The sequence below is a fragment of the Macrobrachium nipponense genome, chromosome 12 (assembly GCF_015104395.2).
Source record: "Macrobrachium nipponense isolate FS-2020 chromosome 12, ASM1510439v2, whole genome shotgun sequence".
Taxonomy (NCBI): Eukaryota; Metazoa; Arthropoda; class Malacostraca; order Decapoda; family Palaemonidae; genus Macrobrachium; species Macrobrachium nipponense.
The window spans coordinates 86,001,642-86,025,284 of record NC_087205.1 but is presented as its reverse complement, the minus strand read 5'-3'; the positions used below and the strand labels follow the sequence as shown (position 1 = coordinate 86,025,284).

General features: G+C 43.6%; 1 protein-coding gene across 1 annotated transcript in view; it reads right to left on the bottom strand.

Moving 5' to 3' along the window:
* The window catches only part of LOC135224637 (PAN2-PAN3 deadenylation complex catalytic subunit PAN2-like), a 93,190-nt gene that overhangs the window by 29,848 nt on the left and 39,699 nt on the right, over positions 1-23,643 (bottom strand). Inside the window, exons 7-8 of the mRNA XM_064263846.1 lie at positions 21,434-21,641; positions 11,951-12,088 (exon numbers count right to left, since the gene is read on the bottom strand). Of these exons, the coding sequence (XP_064119916.1) occupies positions 11,951-12,088; positions 21,434-21,641 (346 nt within the window). The remainder of the gene's footprint in view (positions 1-11,950; positions 12,089-21,433; positions 21,642-23,643) is intronic.

Sequence of the window (23,643 nt, the reverse complement as noted above, 5' to 3'; positions counted from 1 at the left end):
GCCCAAATTATGTAGGTATAATATAGGACATGTGGGAGGTTTGAGGAAAAAAATTTATGTCACAGAGCTATAATATATTTGACTAGATGAGGTTAAGGATCTCATACTTGTTCATTCACCTGTCTAATGATGCAACATTCAAATTTTTAACTTAACAAAGCAACTATTGTAATTAACCTTGGAAGACTTTCATATGTAAACCATTTCAATTTAGCCTATAAACAGCCTACTGATTCTTTAAAAAAACAAAAAAATTAAAGCATAACCCAACTAAGACCTTCACTTCTCAATCCATTAAGCATAAGGACTTATGTCTAAGTTTTTTCTAGCCCTGGGAAGCCAAATAGCCAACCACTTGGGAAGTTCTCAAACTATATGGAATTGTAACAAACCAATCAATGAATACAGTAATCCCTCGCTACTTCGCGCCTCAAGTTTCGCGCCCTCAGTGCATCGCGGATTTTTCAAAAATATTCATAAAAAATTCAAAGTTGAGAAAAAATGGCGCGGACGCTAGCAGAAGGCAGAGAGAGTACATTAGAACATCAGGTATCAACACGAGATGGCGCGTAACTCAAAATCCACCTCTCTGATTCGCTGGCCATCTCGGCTCCTGAATCTCGCAAACTGATTGGCCGAGACGTGTTACCCAGCATCTCTTCCTGCCCAGCGAAGGAAGACCGTATTCATTGTTCTCTCGCGCTCGTGTCGCTACTCTTGCCGTGTGAAAGTTTTAGCTGTTCTTTTGTGTTTTTTTGGGGCAAAATAGTGCTTGTGACGCCCTTGAAAATGGCTCCTAAACGTCCTACACCCTCTACATCCTCTGGTGGACCCAAGAAAAGGAGAAAAATGATGACGGTGAACGAGAAAGTGAAATTATTGGACATGTTTAAGGCAGACAGTAGCTATGCGTCTGTTGCCCGCATGTACAGACTGAATGAATCAACGGTTCGCTACATAAAAAAAGATGAATTAAAAATCTGTAAAACTGCCTCAATAACGTTCTCCAAGGACACTAAGCGTGTTGTGACTCCTCGTAATAAGAGGATTGTGCAAATGGAGAATGCGTTATCAGTGTGGATAACGGACTGTCAGGAAAAGAAGGTTAGTCTCGATACCAACATGATTCGATACCAACATTGATAGAGGTGAGTTATGTATCTTGTTATAAGAATACAGTTATTATTTACATATACATGTACATGTACACACACAAAAATGTATACTACGCATTTAAAAAATAGGGGGGACCCTACTTCGCGGTTTTTCACTTATCGCGGTCGGTTCTGGTCCCCATTAATAGCGATAGGTGAGGGATTACTGTACTCTTACTCTGGATCTCAATATACCCAGACAGATACGTTCTGAAGTCTTGAAGATAGAAGAAAGAAAACAGCAGCTCTGACTGCATGCATGCCTATGAATCCCTGATGGGTAGTCACTACCCTCCTTACTGTTTTGCACATTGCAGTACAGTTGTACCTCGAGATACGAAATTAATCCATTCTGAGGCGGCCTTCGTATCATGAGCTTTTCGTATCTTGGACCGCATTTTACATGTAAAATGGCTAATCTGTTCCAAGCCCTCCAAAAACACCCCAGTAAATTTCATAATAAAGCTAAATTGAACCATAAACAATGAAATACTACAACAATTTGGACCATTCAATACCTAACTTAATACGTACTGCTAATATACCTGTAAATAAAGTGTATTAGTGTAAATGGTATACAAGAAATACTGTATGTACATACATACGTATGTAGTAAAATGTGGAAGCTTACCTTTCGAGTGAGGCTATCTCCAAAAGTGGCGACAGAGGAGGAGGACAAACGGCAGATACGTATGTACACTTAACTTTACGAAACATAAAAAAATGTAAGGAAAACATAAACTAAACTTTACGAAACACATTAACAAAACTGTAACACTTAACTTTACAAAAATCTTAAAATTAAAAAAAAAAAAAAAAAACTGTATTTTTACATTTTTTTTTGTTTTTTACTTTTTTATACTTTAGGTTTTTTTTTTTTTTTTTTAAACTTACCACTTTCAACTTTCTGTTTTTTAGTATCACTTGGTTCTTCCCTTTTGCTTACTACTCCTACTAAAGGCCTCTTTAAAAAATAACTATCCAAGGAAGGTTGCTTCTGCCTACTTTTGACAATGTTCCTGAAATAACTCAGGCAAACTTCATCGAACTGTGCAAGCATACGACCTGTGTAAGCCTTTTTCGGGGTGTCTCTTTTCTACGAATGATTGCACCTTATGAAAAGCAGCTAGAGCATCCTTAATTTCTGCCGTTGTCATAGTCGTCGTCCTCCTCCCCCTCGCTGCTCCTAGAGAACTCCTCTTGAACGACATTATGTTGCATGGCCTCCAACTCCTTCAGGTCATCCGTCGTAAGCTCCTCTTGGTGCTCCTCGAGAAGGTCATTGATGTCGTCCTCATCGACGACCAGCCCCATGGACTTGCCGAGTGCAACGATCTCGTCAAGATCTGGTTCCAAAACAGTTTCAGGATCGTCAACTGTTTTTGAATCTGCAGCACCAGCTTCGCTCACGTCGAATCCCTCGAAGTCTCGGGCGGATACGGCATCAGGCCAGAGTTTCCTCCACGAGGAATTCAAGGTTCACCTCGAAACCTCCTGCCAAGCTTGGTCGATGAGTCGGATGCATATCACAACATCGAAATGCTCCTTCCAAAATTCTCGCAAGGTGAGGTTTGTGGTATCGGTGATGTCGAAACATCTCTTGAAAAGATGTTTCATATACAGCTTCTTGAAGTTCGATATCACTTGCTGGTCCATGGGCTGGAGGAGAAGGGTGGTGTTAGGCGGAAGATAAAGAACCTTGAAAAATGCATACTCCGCTAGGATATCTTCCTCGAGGCCAGGAGGGTGAGCAGGGGCATTGTCCAACACCAGCAGACATTTCAGAGGGAGGTGCTTCTCTTCCAAGAATTTCTTCACTGTCGGGCCGAAAAACAGATTTACCCACTCGGTGAACAAAAGTCTTGTTACCCAGGCTTTCGCATTAGCCCTCCACATCACTGGAAGCTTCTCCTTAAGCACTTTGTGGGCCTTGAAGGCTCGAGGAGTCTCAAAATTATAGACAAGTAGGGGCTTCACCTTCCAATCCCCACTGGCGTTCGAACAAAGTGTGAGCGTAAGCCTGTCTTTCATAGGCTTATGCCTGGGTAGCTTCTTCTCTTCCTGCGTGATGTACGTCCGACAAGGCATCTTTTTCCAAAAAAGGCCAATCTCATCACAGTTGAAGACTTGCGGAGAACTGTAGCCTTCATTGATCATCATCTCGTCGAACGTCTTTTTAAAGGCTTCGGCCACTTTCGTGTCCGAGCTGGCCGCCTCCCCATGCCGCACCACTGAATGGATGCCAGTCCGTTTACGGAATTTCTCGAACCACCCATGCGAAGCCTTGAAGTCTGGGGTTGGCGTTTATGTCCCTTTTCATCCGTCGTCTTCGGCCTGGGCAATCAAATCGCCGAAAATAGTGCTGGCCTTTTGGCAGATTGCCATCTCCGTTATCATATTGCCAGCGATTTCTTTGTCTTTTATCCAGACAAGAAGAAGCCTTTCCATTTCATCGGCACTTGGTGATTATATATTGTATAATTGTTATGGGTATAGATAAGTGTGATTATATATTGTATAATTGTTATGGGTATTTTATGCATTGTTGAAATATGGTGGGTGTCCTATATATAGACAACATGTGGTAGATTCTAGAAGGTGTCTGTTGATGTATTTAAGTTGTGTTGTGACGTCATAGGCTGTGACGTCATAGACAAGATGGCGGCGGCGTCGGCAGGATGTAAACAATAACACGGTGCAGTAGAAAGCACGTGTTGGTGGTGTGTGGTTGGTAGGGGAGAGCTCTCTGTCTGGTAGGAGTTGTTTTTGGGTCGTAAGTCTTGTGGTGCTGGTGTTTTAAGGTGATTTCTGGAGTGTACTGGAGTTGGAGAAAGCGTACAGGTGGGTAGATTATTCATTTTTATAGAGAAAGAAAGGAGTTAGGCTAGGCCAAAATTCAAACTGGTAGCAGAGCGTGGTTGATCAAAGATGCCTGGATCCGACAGTGATCAAAGGGAGACTACTAGATGGAGAAGGGAATGTCCTAGGTTTAGCGGGATACAAGAAGAATACAAAGAATGGAAAGGTCAAGCCGAAGATTGGCTATGTTGTATGGAGAAGATTACAAAATACCCCGGCGATAGAAATGAGAATGAGCTTAAAAGGGAAAAGCCCGAGAGCTAGTGGAAGCATTAGATAAAGATAAACTTACTGGTACAGAGGGTCCAAAGTTAATCCTAGAGAAACTAGATAAAGCCTATCTAAAAGGACTCGGTTAATGGAGAATTACGGTAGAATAAAAAGATACCTTTCTAATAAGAAGAGAATCTAGTGAAAATATGGCGGACTATTTAATTAGATACGAGAAGGCAGCATCTGAGTGTGAAAGAGCAATGGGGAAAGGCGCGCTTGAAGGCGAAGTCAAGGGGTATCATGTAATAGAGCAAGCAAATCTCACGGAAAATCAAAAACAAATGGTATTATCGGCTTGTGGGCAAGAAAAGCTAGAGTACGGACAGTGTCGCAAACAATGAAAAGACTATTTGAGGGATTAGGGACTAAAGAGGAACGGGAATGGTGGGGGTTCGTCAGAAGGCAATGCCAGTTCTGGGAGAGGGAGGGAAAACCAAAGATATCGGGGAAGATGGAACCGAGGAAGGGGTGGTAGAAATCCTATAAACAAAGAAGGGAGGTAACAGTATGTGCAATATGCAGCTCAGAATGGCATTGGGCTAGGGATTGTCCTCAGAATTTTCATAATAGGAAGAAAACTGAAACAAGACTAGAAGAAAATAAGGTAAAAACAGAAAATGGGACAGAAGAAGAAGAGGTTTATGTAGGAGAAGTTAATAAAATAGTGGAAGCATCATGGGAGGTGGTTGATGCAATTTTGGACACAGGGTGTAAATCAACAGTTTGCGGGGAATTGACTAGCACGTATTGTCATGGATTTGAGTCAGGAAGAGTTGAGGAGAATGAGGGACACTAGGACAGAGTCTAATAAAGTGTTTAATTTTGGTGAGACATCTTATAAGTCCAGAGGAATAATAGAAATACCTGTGATACTAAAAAACAGAAAGTTTTATTTGAAGACGGAAATTCTGCAAGGTGATATACCCTGGCTGATAGGTAAGCAAACCATGAGTAAAATGGGTATGACCCTAAATTTGAAAGAAAATTGTGTCATAGTAGAAGTATTAGGGGGAATGAAAGTAGAGTTAAGAGAAGACGAACAGGGTCATTTAAGAGTGCCTATAAGGAGGAGGAAGGTAGAAGAATTATTACTGGAGGGTTGGAAGGAAAGAATCCGAGGGAAATTAAGAACACAATGAAGAAAATTACAATTTACAGTTTGGTCATGGAAGGGTGGATAATAAAATATGGAAGCTAACAGAGGAAGCACAATGGGAGTAATGGGTTAATCGAAAAAGAAAAAGAGGAAATAAGAAAGTTACTAACGGAACTGATTAAAATTGTGAGGTTTGTAAAAATACAAAAGAAACCCCGCCAAACGGTAGTAGGCTTTTCTTGGAGTAAAACGTTCAATGAAGTCGTAGCGATGGATGTGGAGAGATAGAAGAGAGAAAGTTCTTGGTAATAGTGGATATGGCAACGAGATATTGTCAGGCCTGTTGGATAAAAGATAAGAAACCAGAAAAAACTATAATAAAGATAACTTTTTGAGTAGGCTGGTTTGCTATATTTGGAGCACCCTCCAAATATTGTCAGATAATGGTGGAGAATTTCAAAAAATATGAAAAAGTAAGGAGGATGGCAGAAAAATGGAATATTAAAGTATTAGCCACAGCATCAGAATCTCCGTGGAGCAACGGATTATGTGAAAAGACCGTAGGCATGATCAAGGGAAGTGTAAGGAAGATGATGGAGGAAGAGGAAGTAGATTGGTCCCTAGCTTTGAAATGGGTAGTGAGTGCTAGGAACTGTTTAATGAATAATGGAGGTTTCTCTCCCAACCAATTAGTATTTGGAAAAAACCCTTCACTGCCTAACCTAATAGGAGAAGAAAGTTCTAGTCCTGCAAGCAGAGAAAAAGGGATGGAAGAGGGTATGGTAAGGGACACACTGAATGCAATGCCACAAGGCCAGAGAAGCATTTATAAAAAATGAGTCCTGTAATAAAATAAGAATAGCGCTAAACAAAAACATCAGAGAACATAAATTTGAAGAAGCAGTGGTAGGAGATGAGGTATTCTATAAGAGGGAAAATGAATGGAGAGGACCTGCTCAGGTAGTGGGAGTATCGGGGAAAACAATAATAGTCAAACATGGGGATTCTTTAAGAGAAGTAGCTAGGATACATGTGACAAGGATTCAACGACGATCACCAGATACAGAAGAGATATCGGCTAGAATAGATAAATCCCATGGGGTGAAAGGTAGGTCAGATGGCCCAAATGAAGGGAAAGTAGATTGGCTGGAAGGAGAGGAGATAATAGGTGAGAGAAGGAATGCAGACACAGAAGAGACTATAGAAAGAGAGGTGATAGAGGAAACAGTGGAAGATAACGGGCAAAGTGGGTCAATAGAAAGCGAGTTAATGGAAGAGATACCAAAATTCAAAAGGGAAATAGAGTTAGGGCTATAAACAATGATACAGGACAAGTAGAAGAATGGACTATTTTAGGTCTTGCAGGAAAAAGATCAAGCCAAGCATGGGCTGGGCTGATTCGTACAATATACGAGACTCACAGTCAGGTGACAAAGGGTGGGTTAACTTGAGGGATTATAGTCAGGTAGAAAAATTGAAGATGAAGAGGAGGTGTTGCTGGGATTTGAAAATAGAAGCATAATGGAAGCTAAAGAAAAAGAACTTCTAAGTTGGAGAGATAACCAGGTATATGAGGAGGTAAAGATGTTGGACAAAAAGCTATATCTACAAGATGGACTAGTAACTGAAAAGATAAAAAGGGGGGGAAAGGATATGTAAAGCAAGATTGGTAGCTAGAGGGTTTGAAGAGTAAATGGCTGAGTGGGAAAAGGATGCTCCCACATGCAATGCTGAAATTTTAAAATTCTGTCTAACCATAATAAAGGTGAAAAATTGGAATTGTTATACATTGGATGTCAAAACTGCATATTTACAAGGTGACGAGATACAAAGAGAAGTGTACTTGAAGCCACCAAGGGAAGATGGTTGGAGGGGATTATGGAAGTTTGAAGAAAACAGTCTATGGGCTCAAGGATGCAGCAAAAGCATGGTATTGTAAAGTGGTGAAAGTAGTGAAGGAGCTTCAAGGTGAGAGAGTAGACTAGAACCTAATATATTCTTTTGGAAAGAACAATAAAATTGGAAGGCATTTTGTGTACACACGTAGATGATTTTTGCTAACGGAGGAACTGAAGGATTCTTAAAGGAAACGATTGGGAGATTGAAAGGGAAATTGCAAGTAGGAGAACAAGAGAGTAAAAGGTTCAAGTATATAGGAGTAGTAATAGAGCAGAAGGAGAATAGATTTTCCCTTAATCAGTGGCAGTATATAAATTCCATAAGAGAACCAGAGGCTAGAAGATATACGGGTAATAGAGTGCTAGAACAAAAAGAGTTAACAGAGTACAGATCAGTGGTAGGACAGCTGATTGGGTATCATACACACGATGCCAGAAATATCATATGATATTAGCGAATTAAGTAAAGCATTTAAAGAAGGAACAACTCAGGATATGAAGAAACTTATTAAAATTGTGAGAAAAACTAAGAGCATGATGGGCGAAGTTACAATAAGTGAGATGGAAGAGAAAGGGTTTATTGGGAATGCCTATGCAGACGCTTCATTTGGAAACATAGAAGATGGCCATACTCAACTGGGTTATATTATTTCTTTGACAGATGGGAAGAGGAGAAGTCCCATATGGTGGAAGTCTAGGAAATCCAGGAGAGTGGCAAAATCCACCATTGAGGCTGAAGCCCTGAGTGTTGGGGAAGCTGTAGAAGGATTGATATATTTCAAGCATTTGTGGGAAGAGGTAGTAGGAGGGAGAAATTTAGAAGCCTTGGTTAACACTGATAGTAAAACACTAATGACCGCCATCAAATCGAGCACTGGTGTAAGTAGCAAGAGATTAAAAATAGATATTGCTGCAATAAGGGAAAACCATTGAATCCGGGGAAATAAAGGAGGTGAGATGGATAAAAGGAAAGGAGCAAGTGCTGATGTATTAACTAAAGCAGGAGTTTCAGGGGAATGTATTAGAAATTATGTAGAGGGTAAAGAGTTGGAGGACGAAGGAAATTAAGAGGGGAATACTAGGTTAGGAAACAGTCGGAGGGGAGGGAGAAAGAGATAAGTGTGATTATATATTGTATAATTGTTATGGGTATAGATAAGTGTGATTATATATTGTATAATTGTATGGGTATTTTATGCTGTTGAAATATGGTGGGTGTCCTATATATAGACAACTGTGGTAGATTCTAGAAGGTGTCTGTTGATGTATTTAAGTTGTGTTGTGACGTCATAGGCTGTGACGTCATAGACAACGATGGCGGCGGCGTCGGCAGGATGTAAACAATAACACGGGGCAGTAGAAAGCACGTGTTGGTGGTGTGTGGTTGGTAGGGGAGAGCTCTCTGTCTGGTAGGAGTTGTTTTTGGGTCGTAAGTCTTGTGGTGCTGGTGTTTTGTAGGTGATTTCTGGAGTGTACTGGAGTTGGAGAAAGCGTACAGGTGGGTAGATTATTCATTTTTATAGAGAAAGAAAGGAGTTAGGCTAGGCCAAAATTCAAACTTGGGTCCTCTTGCTGGACAAAATAGTGACGCCCTTGTTGGAAGGTATAGCTGCTTTGATGAACATCCTTCTGCTTAAGGATGGTGCCTATTGTCGATGGATTTCGGCCGTATTCCTTGGTGATCACACTCAATCGCATACCAGCTTCATACTTCTTGATAATCTCCATCTTCGTCTCCAAAGAGAGCATCCTCTTCTTTCCGTGAATTTCAACTTTCTTGGGACCCATAACTACATATATACTGTGCGTAATTATGTTATGTAGTACGTATACGTATGTACTAAAGTTCTCACACAACACGATAAAGTATACTACAACGAAATCACTAACGAATTTACGTTAATAAACGAAATCGTTAGAACGAACAAATACCGCGTGCGTACGATATAGATGATGCCGTGCAGGGGCCAAAGAAGCACGCCGCTACGTAGATGCATCATGGGAGGGATGCTGACCAATAGGAAAGAAGGATCTCATGGCGGTGACTAGCATCAGGAACCAATGGGAGAGCGGGAGGATGGTGGCGGGCCTACCAGTTGGCGGGCGCCCGAGTTTCAAAATTGTTATCGGTGGTCCGGGCGAATCTCGGACTTTACAGCAACAACCTTTCGTATCTTGAACAATTTTCGTATGTAGAGCCATAAAATTTTCCGTATTTGCTTTCGTATCTCAAGTTTTTCATAAGTTGAGCTTTTCGTATCTTGAGGTACCACTGTACTTTAAATCTCCAGACTGAGACTATAAACTATGCAATTTGTATAGGATTCATGGCCACTTGAATACTGCTTGTGCTGTCTTACACAAAGAACATAGCCTGCATGACTACCTCCTTTTACTCTTTTCTTTTACTGTTCCACACCAAAATCTATTTGATGAAGAGGTTCCTGTTGATCACCAATTAGACAGCCTAAACAAAGCCTGCTCACTTGTGGCTAAGGAGGGTAGCCAAAACCAGGAAGTTAATTCATTCCCTGATCACAGCTTCCATTCTCTATATCATGAGAATCTTCTTGCTCCTGGCTAACTTCGTCATGAGGAAAGAATGTTGTCATAAAAGGACCTATTGATTTTATCGTCTTCTTTTGACCTAAACAACATGAGTATGTGACCTAATTGACCCTAACCTGTCTCGTGAGAAGTTTGTAAGGCAATTTACAAAGAACTTACTGAACTAAACTAAGAGGAAGGCAATGACAAACTTTTAAGTGCTTCTTTTACAACATTCATTTACACCTCCTTGAACTGTTGCCCATCTTCTTTCTCTCTGTTGGGTACAGTGAGGCAGCCCAGAACACCATCTATCCCCTTGAAAAAAAATAAATTTTTAATCAATTTATATTTTTCATAGCTAACAAACCTGAGGTCTTAACAATAGGATAATCTTCTATCACCAGCTGGAAACCAGTTGAAAACAATAAAAGATTGTAAAGCAAGGAATCTGTGGCATCTGGCAACTCGTGTGTATATGAGGTGGATGCTGGTCACTGACCGGGCTTGGAACCTCGTGACACACCAGTCTTTCTTCCAACCCAGGATATGAGAGGAGCGGCTAGAGATGGGCAGTTAACATTATAGACCTCAGGTTTGTTAGCTAAGAAAAATACAAATAGATTAAAAATTTGTCATTTGTTCATATGCATAACAAACCTTCAGTCTTAACAATACGATAGACTTATACTGGGAGGGAGGTACAAGTACCCTGAGCTGGTTGGGGGTTCAACCCACCTGACCACCTTTCCTAGAAGACCGAGTTCTAAAGAAGGGGGTCTTAGCCCTTGAGAGAATAGATAAGAGAGTATCTAAAAACTCAACCCTCTGGGATTAAACACAATGAGACATGTCCAGATTCATTGCATTCATAGAAGATAAAGAGAACTGTCTGTTCAAGCAACAAACCATGTAGGCCACATGGATTTGTTACTACTCCTCCCTCCCCTTGTCAGAGAGAGGAGTAATTACTACTGAGAAGCAGACTTACTTATTGTTTAAGAACAAACCAAACAACTACAACCAGTATAGCTGCCACACTCACCTGTATCAGACCAGTTCCAGCTTATGACATGTCTTATTCTTCAATCCGCCTGTAGGAAGAAGAAAGGCAAAAAGAGAAAGGAGGAGACCAGCCATTTCACCCATTCTCTCTTCCACACCATACTCTTAGGTAAGATACAATCTGTCCCGCTAGGGGCACTGGATGAGATACACAACTTGCTGGCCAGCCACTATTGGACCCAAGGAAAAAGCATCCAAGGAGCTGTGGGCAATGTCCTTCAGGAAAAGGGGTAAGACATATGCCAGCTTAAATACCTCACACAGCCAAAATGAAATGGAGTTCTTGGAAACTTCCACTCTGGACTGGCCGGTACAAACAAAAAGTCTACTACACCTATGCCTTAGGTGACGAGTCCTTTTTAGATAGCGGCGCAGAGCTCTGACAGGACAAAGCAAAAAACTCCTGCAGATCGCTGTCCACAAACTCATTCAGGCAGGGAATTGAAAATGAGGCGAATCTGCCATCATGAACCGAGGGCACTGAGTCTTAGCTACGAATTCCAGGACAAATTCAAAGGCCACAGACCTCCAACCCCTGGTGACTTTAGCATCATAACTTAGGCCATGAAGCTCTCCAACTTTCTTCGAGGAAGCCAAGGCCAACAGAAAGACTGTCTTTATAGTCAGAATCCTGATGTAGTGGATTGAACAGAGCTCGAGTGAGATTACTCAGGACCATAGTACATCAAACCATGTGGGCTATGGCATGTGGTGGGGTGATTTGGAGAGTAGATGTCGAAGTGGACAATAGGATAAAGTTCATTATGGCAAAACTGGGAACTAAGGCAAAAATGGATCACCAGATTTTGACTGTCATCTGTTTTAAGCTAATTGTCCATATCTGCGCTTGTATGAATGATGGGATTTTGCTTTCCAAGGACTTATTTTTTTAACAGTCCATACAGACTTTAAGAATAACCATTCTCTGACCTCTCTAAACAAAACAAAAAATTCTACACAGTAGTAAATGAAATAAAGCGTGTTACTAAATAAGTAAATAAAGTGTGTTACTAAATAAAGTGTGTTACTGAATAAAGTGAGTGTTACTAAGTTTATACCTGTGAAAAATTGTTGAAGACTGGCTTGGTACAAGATGTAAAAAGATGCAATGATCCACAGTTGTCCCCCATGACAATTGCTTGTGATGAAGTTGATACATCAAGGGAAGTTATATCACCTGTTGGAGCAATGTTTGCCTGAAAAGGAGGAATTCCAAGATAATAATCTAAAATACATATACAACATAAAAACACTATGGATATGAAAGTAACTCTACTTCAATTAGTTCATGCGTTGACAAAATGAACCATATGTTTCCCCTTAAAGCATTAATTTCTGAAAGACAGAGTCAATGAATACTCAATATCCATCCATGATCTAGATACAAACTAACAAATAAGGAGAATGAGTCAACAAATTAATTTCACTAGCTAGGTTAGGTTTAAGTTAACAAAATGGTGAATTCTACAAATTAGGAAAATATACATCTCTCTATAAAGTGAGTCCAAACTACTGCCCTCAACTTACAACTTACAGCATCCCAAAAATACACCTAAAAATTCTTAAATATCAATTTTGCTTTCCAGTATAAGTATACATACTCAGTAATGCATCAACATAACTTGAATCTCAAACTGAAAATTCATAAATAAAAAGTGGCGATGCATTACATACCCTTAGAAGACAAATATGTTAAAATATGTAAATGTATAAAGTTATGAATAAAAAAAATAAGGTAAATACATTCATTATCTGCAGTTCCTGAGTTTGTCAATTTTAATTTACACTATAGTCTTGCCACCACGACAAGAGCTCTCTGGTGTGGCGTTTAAAGATCTGCCCTGTTGCCAATTTTACAAAAACAACAACTGACTCATGTGACAGACCTTTGAATGTCTTTGAGACAAACCCCGAGGCTATAATTATAAGATTATAGGGGCTTTTCATTTCCAGGTACTTTAATCTCCTTCCTATTTGGCCCTCCTCTCAATCTCTCTCTTCTAAATCTTACAGCTGTCCAAGCGAGAGATTTTTAAGGGATAACATAGGCCCTCCTTTCGCCTTTTCCTCTAGAAAATACCTATTTATTTTGTATACGACTGCCTTTTCTCGGCTGTGAAGTTTATGTCTATTCATGGTTGTGAGATGACCAGGAATGACTTGTAAGTCGGTGTCAAAGTCAGTCCACACTTCAGTCAGGCCAAAACTTTGCCATATCATATACAAGCAATATTCAGTCATTGTTTCCTATCTATTTTGTCACAGAGAGAGAGAGAGAGACATCTGTCTGTATACGATTGTTTATTTTCTCACTAGTCAAACTTACTGTGTTATGCTTAATTTCATATTTCCTCGCTCACCAATTTATTCTATACCAACAATACTAGGAAATCAAGATATTTGTAGAAAGGAGAACTGCCTCCAGAATATGTAGTGACCACCGAAAGTGTCCCCTGGAGGGAATCTAAGCCACTTATCCGTGGATTTAAGCACACATGGAACTGTCTGAAATATTGGCAACAGCACCAAAATGAGATGCCATGTTGATAGAAAATCTGACTCTGTTTCTTGTTATTGCATAAAAATCTTTATCAGTCGTGAAACTATGTATAACTGATTTAGAATTCTGTGTAATGTTAAAGATGATATTTGATATCTGTAATGGGAGAAATGGTTTTATCTTTCTTGTTATAAATTTTACAGATATGTGGAGATTAAACACACGTGGGTGGACCCACAGCCCCACCAGAGAGCTCTGGTCATTTTGGGAACACTATAGGTTTTATCATTAACATCATTTATTTAATCAGGAACACACTGTAATGTTATACATATACAAATAACTTTCTCATTAAATTATGGCATGGGTTTTATATTAATACTTATTTAGCAAATGTGAATCAAAATAAATTGCAGTTTTGCCCTTCTCAGATCTGACCATTCATCTTTATTTATGACAAATAAAAAGTCTGAAATTACCCAAATAACACTTAAGAAGGTATCACACAGAAATACCCCGAAATCACTAAAGTTCCATGTTTACACAGCAAAATTCTGTATTATGCAAGGTAAATCTCCTACAGTAATATAAAATTAGAAAAGGATACAAGATTAATAATTCTCAAGTTGTCAGCAACTTGAGTTCAAAAATAAATTCATCCATTTTTGGGAGACTTAGCACCACAAAATATGAATACAAATATTAAAAGAAAACCTCAGATTACAAAATTAAAATGTGTATGTAATTAGAAAAAGGAGCTCAGAATAATTGAATGTTGCTTTTTGTGAAAAAGACTGATACTTATATACAAAAGTAATCATAAAATTCCATATAAAAAGATCTATTGATCTTGTCAGAGTAAATACAGGTCTTGAAGGAAGTACCAATTAGCTCTGTCCATTACAAAATATTAAACCCCATACATCACATAATCTACTGAACTTGAAAACTCTTGTTTGTTACCAGGATAGTATGTATATGGGTGAAATTCACAGAAAAGCACAATTCAAGAAGTGAACATGAAAAAAATTGTAATAATTTTTCTTAAAATGAAAAATTTTCTACGATAATTTGTATTTTTCATAGCTACAAACCTGAGGTCTTAACAATAGGATAATTTCTAGCGCCTAGCTGGATCTGGTAAAGAAGTAGATGAAAGCAAGGAATCTTGTGGTATCTGGCAACGTATGCATAGATCAGGTGAAGAGTGGTCAAACGCCGAACATCTACGCCAGTCTTTCCCAACACAGGATGACTGAACAAAAAGAGGGGCGGCTAGAGGCGGGCAGTATAATGTTCAGACCTCAGGTTTGTAGCTATGAAAAATACAAATTGTCTGGAAAATTTGTCATTTGTTCATACGCAAACAAACCCTCGGTCTTAACAATAGGATAGACTCATACTTGGAGGGAGGTATAAGACATCCTAGACCGGCTGGGGGCCTACCCGCCAGTCCAACTCTCAAAAGAAAGAGTTCTTAGAGAGGGACTGAAGCCCATTGAGAAGCTAGATACACTAAAATCTAACCACTCAGAACCTGAGAGACATACAATGATATATGGGATAACCATTGTTCAGGGAACCAAAGAAAAACTGTGACTGTCCAAAAAACAAACCAGTGCACTAGGGTTTGGGTTTGTAGTACTCCAGACTCCTCCTTGCCCAGGAGCGGAGCCTATGCTACTAAATAGTGGGTAAGATACTGAATACTGCACGACCACACTACCAGTATGACTACCTCACTCACCTGTATCAGACCAGTCGAGCAAATAACGTGTCAATTCCTTAAACCGCCCAAAGGAAGAAGGAAAGGTACAAGAGAAAGGAGGCAAGCCAACTCACTCATTCTCTCATCCACACAATCATCTTGGGTAAGATACAAAGGTGCCCCGTTAAGGGCAACTATGAGTTACACAACCTGTTGGGCAGCCACCACAGGACCCAGGGAAAATGTGTCCATAGATCTGTGGGCAACATCCTTAAGATAGAAAGAGGTGAACGTGGACTGGTGTAACCAAGTACCAGCACTCAGCACTCTATGTACAGCCAAGTTCATTTTGAAAGCCAGAGAGGGACCAATACCCCTAACGTCATGTGCTCTAGCCTGCACAGACGTGGCGATGGAATCATCAAGAGTCAAGTATGCCTGTCTCATGACTTCCCGTATCCAAAAAGAGATAGTATTCTTAGACACCTCTTTCTTCGTATGGCCTGTACTGACAAAAAGCCTGAGGCAGCCTGGTCTAAGGTGCCGAGTCCTTTTAAGATAGTAACGCAGGGCCCGGACAGGGCACAACAAAAGCTCTTGAGCATCACCACCCACAAAGTCAGTCAGTGAGGGAATGGAGAACGAAGCAAACCTGTCATCATGCATCGAGGGATTTTGGGTCTTAGCCACGAACTACGGAACAAATTCGAAGGGCACTGACTTCCAACCCCTGGTGTGCTTCGCCTCATAACTCAGACCGGGAAGCTCTCCTACCCTTTTGGAAGATGCCAAAGCCAAAACGAAAACTGTCTTAAGCGTCAGGTTCCTATCAGATGAGCAGCGCAAGGGCTCATATGGGCTCTTAGTCAAGCTCTTTAGCACCAGGGAAACATCCCACGTTGGAGGCTTGAGCTCTCTAGGAGAAGACAACTGCTCAAACCCCTTAATTAGCAGGGAAAGTTCCCAGGAAGAGGACCCCTTCAGGCGTAACACCAAACTCAGAGCTGCCCTGTAGCCTCTAATAGCAGACACAGACAAACGTTTCTCGTCTCTGAGGAAGGTTAAAAAGTCTGCTATTCGCTGAATAGAGGTCGCGAGTGGAGAAAAACCCCGTTTACGACACCAATCACAGTAGATCGCCCATTTGCCTTGGTAAACCGCAGAGGTTGACTTCCTAAGACTGCTGGACATGTGCCCAGCTGACTTCTGAGAAAAGCCTCTCTCCCGGAGGAGATAGTTGATAGCCTCCAACCGTGAAGAGACAGGGAATCTACTGACTGATGGAACCTTTCTGCATGGGGCTGACACAGGAGATGCCGCCAAGGCGGAATCTCCCTCGGAATCTCCGACAACAACGATAGCAGATCTGGAAACCATTCCGCCTGAGGCCACAGAGGGGCTTCCAGAGTCATTCTGAGACCCTGTGAACCCAACAGCCTGTTCAGAACTTGACGAATCAAACAAAACAGAGGGAAGGCATACACCTCAAGGTTGTCCCAGGGATATTGGAATGCATCTTTTGCCAATGCCAAGGGATCTGGGACCACTGAGCAGAAAACTTCCAGCTTCCTGTTGTAACGTGTCTCCAAAAGGTCCAGCATGGGTCTCCCCAAAATCTGGAAAAGCCTGTCTGCCACCACTTGATGAAGGGACCACTCTGTACCTAAGATCTGATCCCGGCGACTGAGATTGTCTGTGACCACGTTCCGTTTCCCTGGGATATACCTGGCTGAAAGCTCTACCGAATTGCTGATTGCCCACTGGTGAAGCTCGACGGTCAAGGCATGAAGCTGCTGAGAAACTAGGCCTCCCTGTTTGTTCACATAGGCTACCACCGTGGTGTTGTCCGACATGAGAACGACAGTGACCCTCTACCATCCCCCGAAACTCCTTCAGACCCAGGAGAGCCGCCTTCAACTACAAGACGTTGATATGCTGCTGCTTGTCCTCTTAAACCCCAAACCCCTGAAACGATGAGGCCGCCTAAGTGCGCGCCCCAACCTGCGAGGGAGGTGTCCGTGAACAGAAGGAAGTCCGGAGGGAGAGAGCGCAAAGGGACGCCCTTCAATAGATTCTGGTTGTCCAACCACCAACGAAGGTCTTCTCTCACTTTCAAAGACAGTGGGACCATAAACAGGGGAGAGTCCCCCGCCGGAGACTAGAATTCCCTGTCTCCATTGCAGAGACCGCAGATGAAGACGCCCATGAGGGACCAGCTTCTCCAGGGAATATAGCACTCCCAGAAGAACCTGCCACTGATGAGCTAACTGATGCGACTTTGAGAGGAAGTTGCGTGCCACAGCCCACAACTTCTCCAATCTCTGATCCAATGGGAAAACACTCGCCACTGTCGTATCGATGACCATGCCCAGGTAGAGAATCCTTTGAGAAGGTACGAGGTTCGACTTTTCCTGGTTGACTAAAATGCCCAGGTCCAGGCAGAACCGAAGAAGACGACCCCTGTCTAGCAGCAGCTTTTCCCTGGAAACTGCCAAGACCAACCAATCGTTGAGGTACCTCAGCACACGGATCCCCTGAGCATGGGCCCAACTTGAAATGAGAGAGAAGACCTTGTGAACACTTGAGGGGCTGTGGTCAACCCGAAGCACAGAACTTTGAACTCGAAGATCTTGCCCGCCAGAGAGAAGCGAAGAAACTTCCTGGACGTGGGATGAACAGGGATTTGGAAGTATGCGTCCTTCAAGTCTATCGACAGCATGAAGTCGCCTTCCCTCACGGCTGCCAACACCGAGCGCGGGGTCTCCATCTTGAACCGTGTCTTTCTGATGAAGCGATTCAAGGTGGATAAGTCGATCACAGGCCTCCACCCTCCCGATGCCTTGGGCACCAAAAGATGTGACAGTAAAACCCCGGGGACGGACACACTACTTCCGCTATCGAATCCTTGTCCAGCATCTTCTGCACCTCCTCATGAAGAGCCAAGAACTTCAGAGAATCTGGTGAATACATCTTCCTGAGCCGCGGCTTGTCCGACAGAGGAGGAGAGAAGTCAAATGGCATCAGGTATCCCACCCGAAGGACATCTACCACCCACTTCTCCGCCCCATAACACTGCCACTTGGCCCAATGGCCAGCCAGGCACCCCCCCACCCGTGGTCCAGGAGAGGGAGAGGCGCCCAACCTACCGACGGCCCCCTTGACCTCTGCTCCTAGGCCTCTTCTTGGTTTAAAGGAACGAGAGCGAAAGGGGCGTTGATCCTGAGACTTGGGCTGTGACGAACGGGAAGGCCCTGCCAAACTCAAGGTCCTTGATGGCCTACCAGGGGACGATCTCCTCGATTGCTGCTGGACTGGGGGAGGAGGGGGGCCCAAACGTCTCCGAGGGCGGGGCTCTGATTTAGACACAGCCTGGTGCACCAGATGGTCCTTGGTGTCAGCCCGACGTCGGTCTATCGCACTGTCGAGTTCGGTCCATGGAAACAAAAATTGCGATTCTAACAGGTCACTGTTCCTCAAGGCCAGCAAAGACTCTGTGTCGAGCGACCTCTCCATCCTAGACAAAGCCACGTCCCTTCTAACCACAAGAAGATTAGCCCATAAATTGGCACCAAGGTGAGCCAAATAAGAAAATGCCTTGCACCCGGATTGCAAAAGACTGGCAAGCGAGGTGGCAATCACCAACCCATCAGGGGACCTGTCAGAAGCTATCTTGGCAATCACCACAGACCAGAGATCCAGCCAAGAAACCGTCTGCAACATGGAGGCCGCCGTAGATTCCAAGGCTAAGGCGTCTTGCAGAGATAAGGACGGAGCCACTGACCTCACCTGTTCCAAAGTCATACCCGGCTTCAGGCGAATGACGTCTGGGTTAAGGTGGTGTGACAACAAAAATGTGGAGCTCGTAGCATAGTACTTCCTATGTCTTGTGAGAGGTGGGGGCAGGAGTTTGGTAGAGCCTCTAGAGTGAAGTGAACCGTCCCGGTCAGAAACAGAGGTGTTAACCTTCTGCAAGACCGACTGAACGTGCCCTGACAAAGGCAGCTGGAGAGACGATTTGGGGTCCTGAGCAGCACCCACCAAGGCTTCCAAGCAAGAAGGAGTGTAGGACGACCGATCCCGAGTCCTACTTTCCAAATTGTTGAACCCACGAATGAGATCAACAATCTCCGAAAAGGAAGAGAGAAACTCCTGCATGTCCCCTTCTTCCTGCTCTGGTACCGGCAACCGACAACAAGGAGAATGTGTAGCCTCCTCTAATGCGTTTTCTTCACCAAAAATCACAGAAAGGTTAGTAGGCAAACAGTCTGAAATCTCTACTAGCCTATCTGAGCTGGGTCCAAACGTCAGCCTCTGAGACGGACCCACTGAAACATTAGGCACATCACTTACCTCAACAGGTGACTCCAGACGGCCATGAACGGACACGGGCGTGGCGGCCGTACGTACGTGAGATGGGGGGGGAAACTCGAGCACTCGAGATTGACAGAGAATCCCTTATAGTGTTAGACTTGGAAGCAAGCAAACACTATGGCTGCACCACCTCCGTGCTAACTTCCTTCGACCTCTTGACGGCGCCTTCAGGTCTTTACGGCGACGAATAGGCCTGGGAGAAGAAGGGGCACTACCATCACGTGCACGGATGGGGGAGGTTGCCACACACTCGCGATGTGCAAGGACGGGGTGGGGGGGTTGCACGTACGAGGTTCGGCGGCGAAGCAACCCCTGCAGAACACACATCACTAACACTGCCCGAAACCACAGCACTCTCGGGAACACATCCGTGCTGTTCCTCCCTCGGTGGCGAAGGAAGGGCAAGGTCCTTAGCCTTCCAATGCCTAACACGCCCACGAGGCGTAGAGGGGGAAGAGGGAGAGGGAGACAGCACCAGCTTCTTATGCGCACTCTTCACGGAAGGCGGGGACGAAGCAACGCGTTTCCTACCTGTCCTCCAAACCGATAAGGCAGCCAACTTCACATCTAAAACACAGTCCAGCCTCTGAAGCACCGCCTGGCATACGTGCTCGGACTGATGTGCCAGAGAAGGCTCAGAAGACAAGGAAGGGAGATGTTTCGAACTGGGCGGCAGAGATGACGTAACGTCTAAGAGAGGCGGCTCGGAGGCGACTGGAAGATACGTCATCAATGAAAGTGACATCATAAGCGGCGGTGACGTCACGACCTCACCTCTGAGCGAGGGGAAAGAGACGCCACTGGCAGAGGAATACACAAAGATGGGCCCCGTGACGACAACAACGGGGCTGACGCCGTAGCATCACTCCAAGACAAGCCGGCGGCAGACACCGGCGGAGCAATACAAGACGCCCGACTGCTCCCTCCCGTGGAGATGAGGCCTGGAGGGGGGGGATGGCCTGGCTGGACTGGGGAGGGGGGGTGCGAGCCTCCTCAAAATGCGCTAGCAACCCTCCTAAGGACGGGGTACCCCCTAGCCCAAGCGTCTTCCAAATCGCCGCCATTTTGGACGCCTCCGACTCTGGAAGAGAAGAGAATGATGAAAAAACCTCACCCTTCTCGGGAACCTAAAAAACTCCCGAAGAAGAGGGGGCTACATTACAAATAATACCTTGGCGACCTCCCGATACTTCCATCGACGAGCAATGGAAGAAAAGGAAGGAGAAGCAGGGGCAACGCTACTAAGGGGGTTGACTACTGCGGAAGACGAAACATCGGGAATAGGAGTAAAGCCCTCCCAAGAAGGAAGAGTGGAGACTCTCCGACGTTCCCTCTTACCATAAAACTTCCTCCACTGCTCCAAAGTCCATGCCCGGCATTCCGTACAAGGATTCGTAATCGTACAAAAATTAGAACGGCACCTACTGCAAGTGATGTGAGGGTCCGTCGCTGATGAAGCCAAGAAACGAGAACACGGGAATCCAGGAATTCCGGGACACCAACGCTGAAGCCATAATATTAGGCAAAAACACACACAAAAGGAACGAAACGGGCAAAAACCGGGAAAAGGCCAAGAGAGGAAAAAACCCACTCTCGTCCCAAGGCGGTAAAAAAAAGACTGTTGTAGATGTTCGGCGTTTGACCACTCTTCACCCTATCTATGGATGAGTTGCCAGATACCACACTATTCCTTGCTTTCATCAACTTCTTTACCGGATCCAGTTAGGCACTAGAAATTATCCTATTGTTAAGACCGAGGGTTTGTTCGCGTATGAACAATATGTGAGCGACAACTGCACATTGTCTCCCACTTGATTTTGATAGTATACAGCCATTTCAAGGAAGAACACAAGCTTCACTATACATACAGGTTTTCAAGCAGTCATAAGTTCATGGTGGTTTTAAATTTCAAAATATTAATGATTAGTTGATGATTAGCCCAAGAGCTCCATAGACACTTACATGGTAATGGCCAATTATAGCACTGTCTGGTCGTCCAGCATCCATTAGCTGCCACTGGCCCTGTGGTCCAATAACAGCAAGACATGAGGATAACCCAGGCATAAATCGTAAAAATGTTGGTGGGGCCACAGCTCTCAAGGGAAGAGAAAACTTCATCATTCTAAGATCAAACACCATAACAAACTGATCTGGGACGACCTGACACATTCTGTAAAGTTAAGAAAATTTAGTTAAAGGAGATAACAACTACATTCAGAATTTTTTTCAAAAAGAACTATTTTAAACATTCTTTAGTCATTAAGATAAAATTTTGAATTATTTGGAACATCTTAAGGGCCCGGCCGGAACCCCTATATATGGTGGTATAGGGCAAAAAATGCAGTCATGAAAAAATTCATGGAGCTTCATATGGCAATTGAGAATACGTATACGAAATATTTCGTCAAAATTCCTCTCACTTTCGTAGTTACAGGGTAATTAGTATACATAACTCAATAAGCCTAAAACATTCATCCGTACAAGAAAATGCAATATTTCTTCTGTTATCGTAAATTTTGATAATTATTGGCAAAGAAATTGTGGGAAATGACATCTGTAGAGATTCCGTGGCTCGCAGAAGCGAGTATCTGACTGTCTGTCTGGTTCAACCATGAATCAGTAGGAACACAGACTTCAAGTAGACTACACGTTCGAGTTTCACCTCGTGATATTCGCTTGCTTTTACGTATGTTTATGTATGTTTCAGCAAGAAGTTCATCATGCCAATGAGGAAAAGACAAGGAAAACATCTTGCTAACATACAGACGAAGAAAAATCGCTCAAGTATTATTACAGAATATCGTAATATACGCGTAGTTAGTGAAGAGAAAGGGGAGGGTTGCTTAGTAACGCCCCCTTCTTGCCTGACAGCACACGTCACACTGTGCCTAAGGCTACGATCATTGAGCAAAGAGATCTTCATTTATGATAAATATGACAATTTGTCGAAAATTGCATTTTTCCTAACTATACAAACCTGAGGTCCTTTAACAATAGGAAGGTAACTAGCGGCAGCTGGGACGGTCGTAAGCTTCGAACAAGGGGAGAACGGTAGTTAACTGCTTGTCCGATCGTGCGTGCGCCCGCGCGCCCGAGAGGTGAAGAATCACTTTTGCTTTAGGCCCATGCAAAAAGTTGCAGAGTGAGGGGTGGCATGAGGTGGGACTATATGTAAAGGACCTCAGGTTTGTATAGTTAGGAAAAATGCAATTTTCGACAAATTGTCATTTGTTCCGATACGTTAATACCCTCGGTCCTTTAACAATAGGAAGACTCACTCTTGGTGGGAGGAACTCTGAGTCTTTTTGGTGAACAGACTGGTGTTCGTCCAACCCTGGAGTGCCTCCCTGGTCGTAAGAGCAAGGGAGGGATCCAAACCTCTGTCCGATTGATCGGGGTGTGCACCGCGCAGGATCAATGTCGGAACCTCTGGGCCAAGTACTAAGAGAGAGGCAAGCGTATCTCTTCGTACCAGCAAGCAAGAACTTGTTCCTGTTGCAAGAGACAATCATAAAATGATGGGTTGTCTCAAATTGGCATCCACTTCCTCCCCCTTGTTGAGGAAGTGTGGATATTTACTCCTATCCCTACTGCAAGGGATATAGGATGGTGCTCTATTGAGTAGCTCACCTGCATCTCGTCCTTACCCAGCAGGGTGACGACCGTGTCCCTCTACCCAGAGGTAGAGTTAAGAAAAAGATGGGAAGAGGAGCCAGTCACACTCTCATTCCTCATCCATTCTTACGGTCACACCAGGACTCGATGCTGTTCAGCCTGCGAGGGTCTGGGTTAACTACACAACGTGTTGAGCAACCACCACGGTTCCCAAGGAAAAAGATCCAAGGAACTGTGGGCAATATCCTGAAGGTAGAAGGAGGTGCATGCGGTCCTGTTGGGACCAGGCGCCTGCCTTCATTACCTGCGCCACGGAGAAGTTCTTGCGGAACGCGAGAGAATGATGAAGAGGCGTCCACACTCATCCTGGGTGTCGAGTTTCTTCAGACAGCTCCGTCGCGCCTTCACAGGACAAAGCAGCATAGCCTTCGTATCGGAGGCGGTGAAGTCCATTAGGGAGGGTATTGTGAAGGACTCGAACCAATCGTCAGTTACCGAAGGGTTCTGAGTCTTCGCTACGAAGATCGGTACGAAAATCGAGCGTCACAAATCCCCAT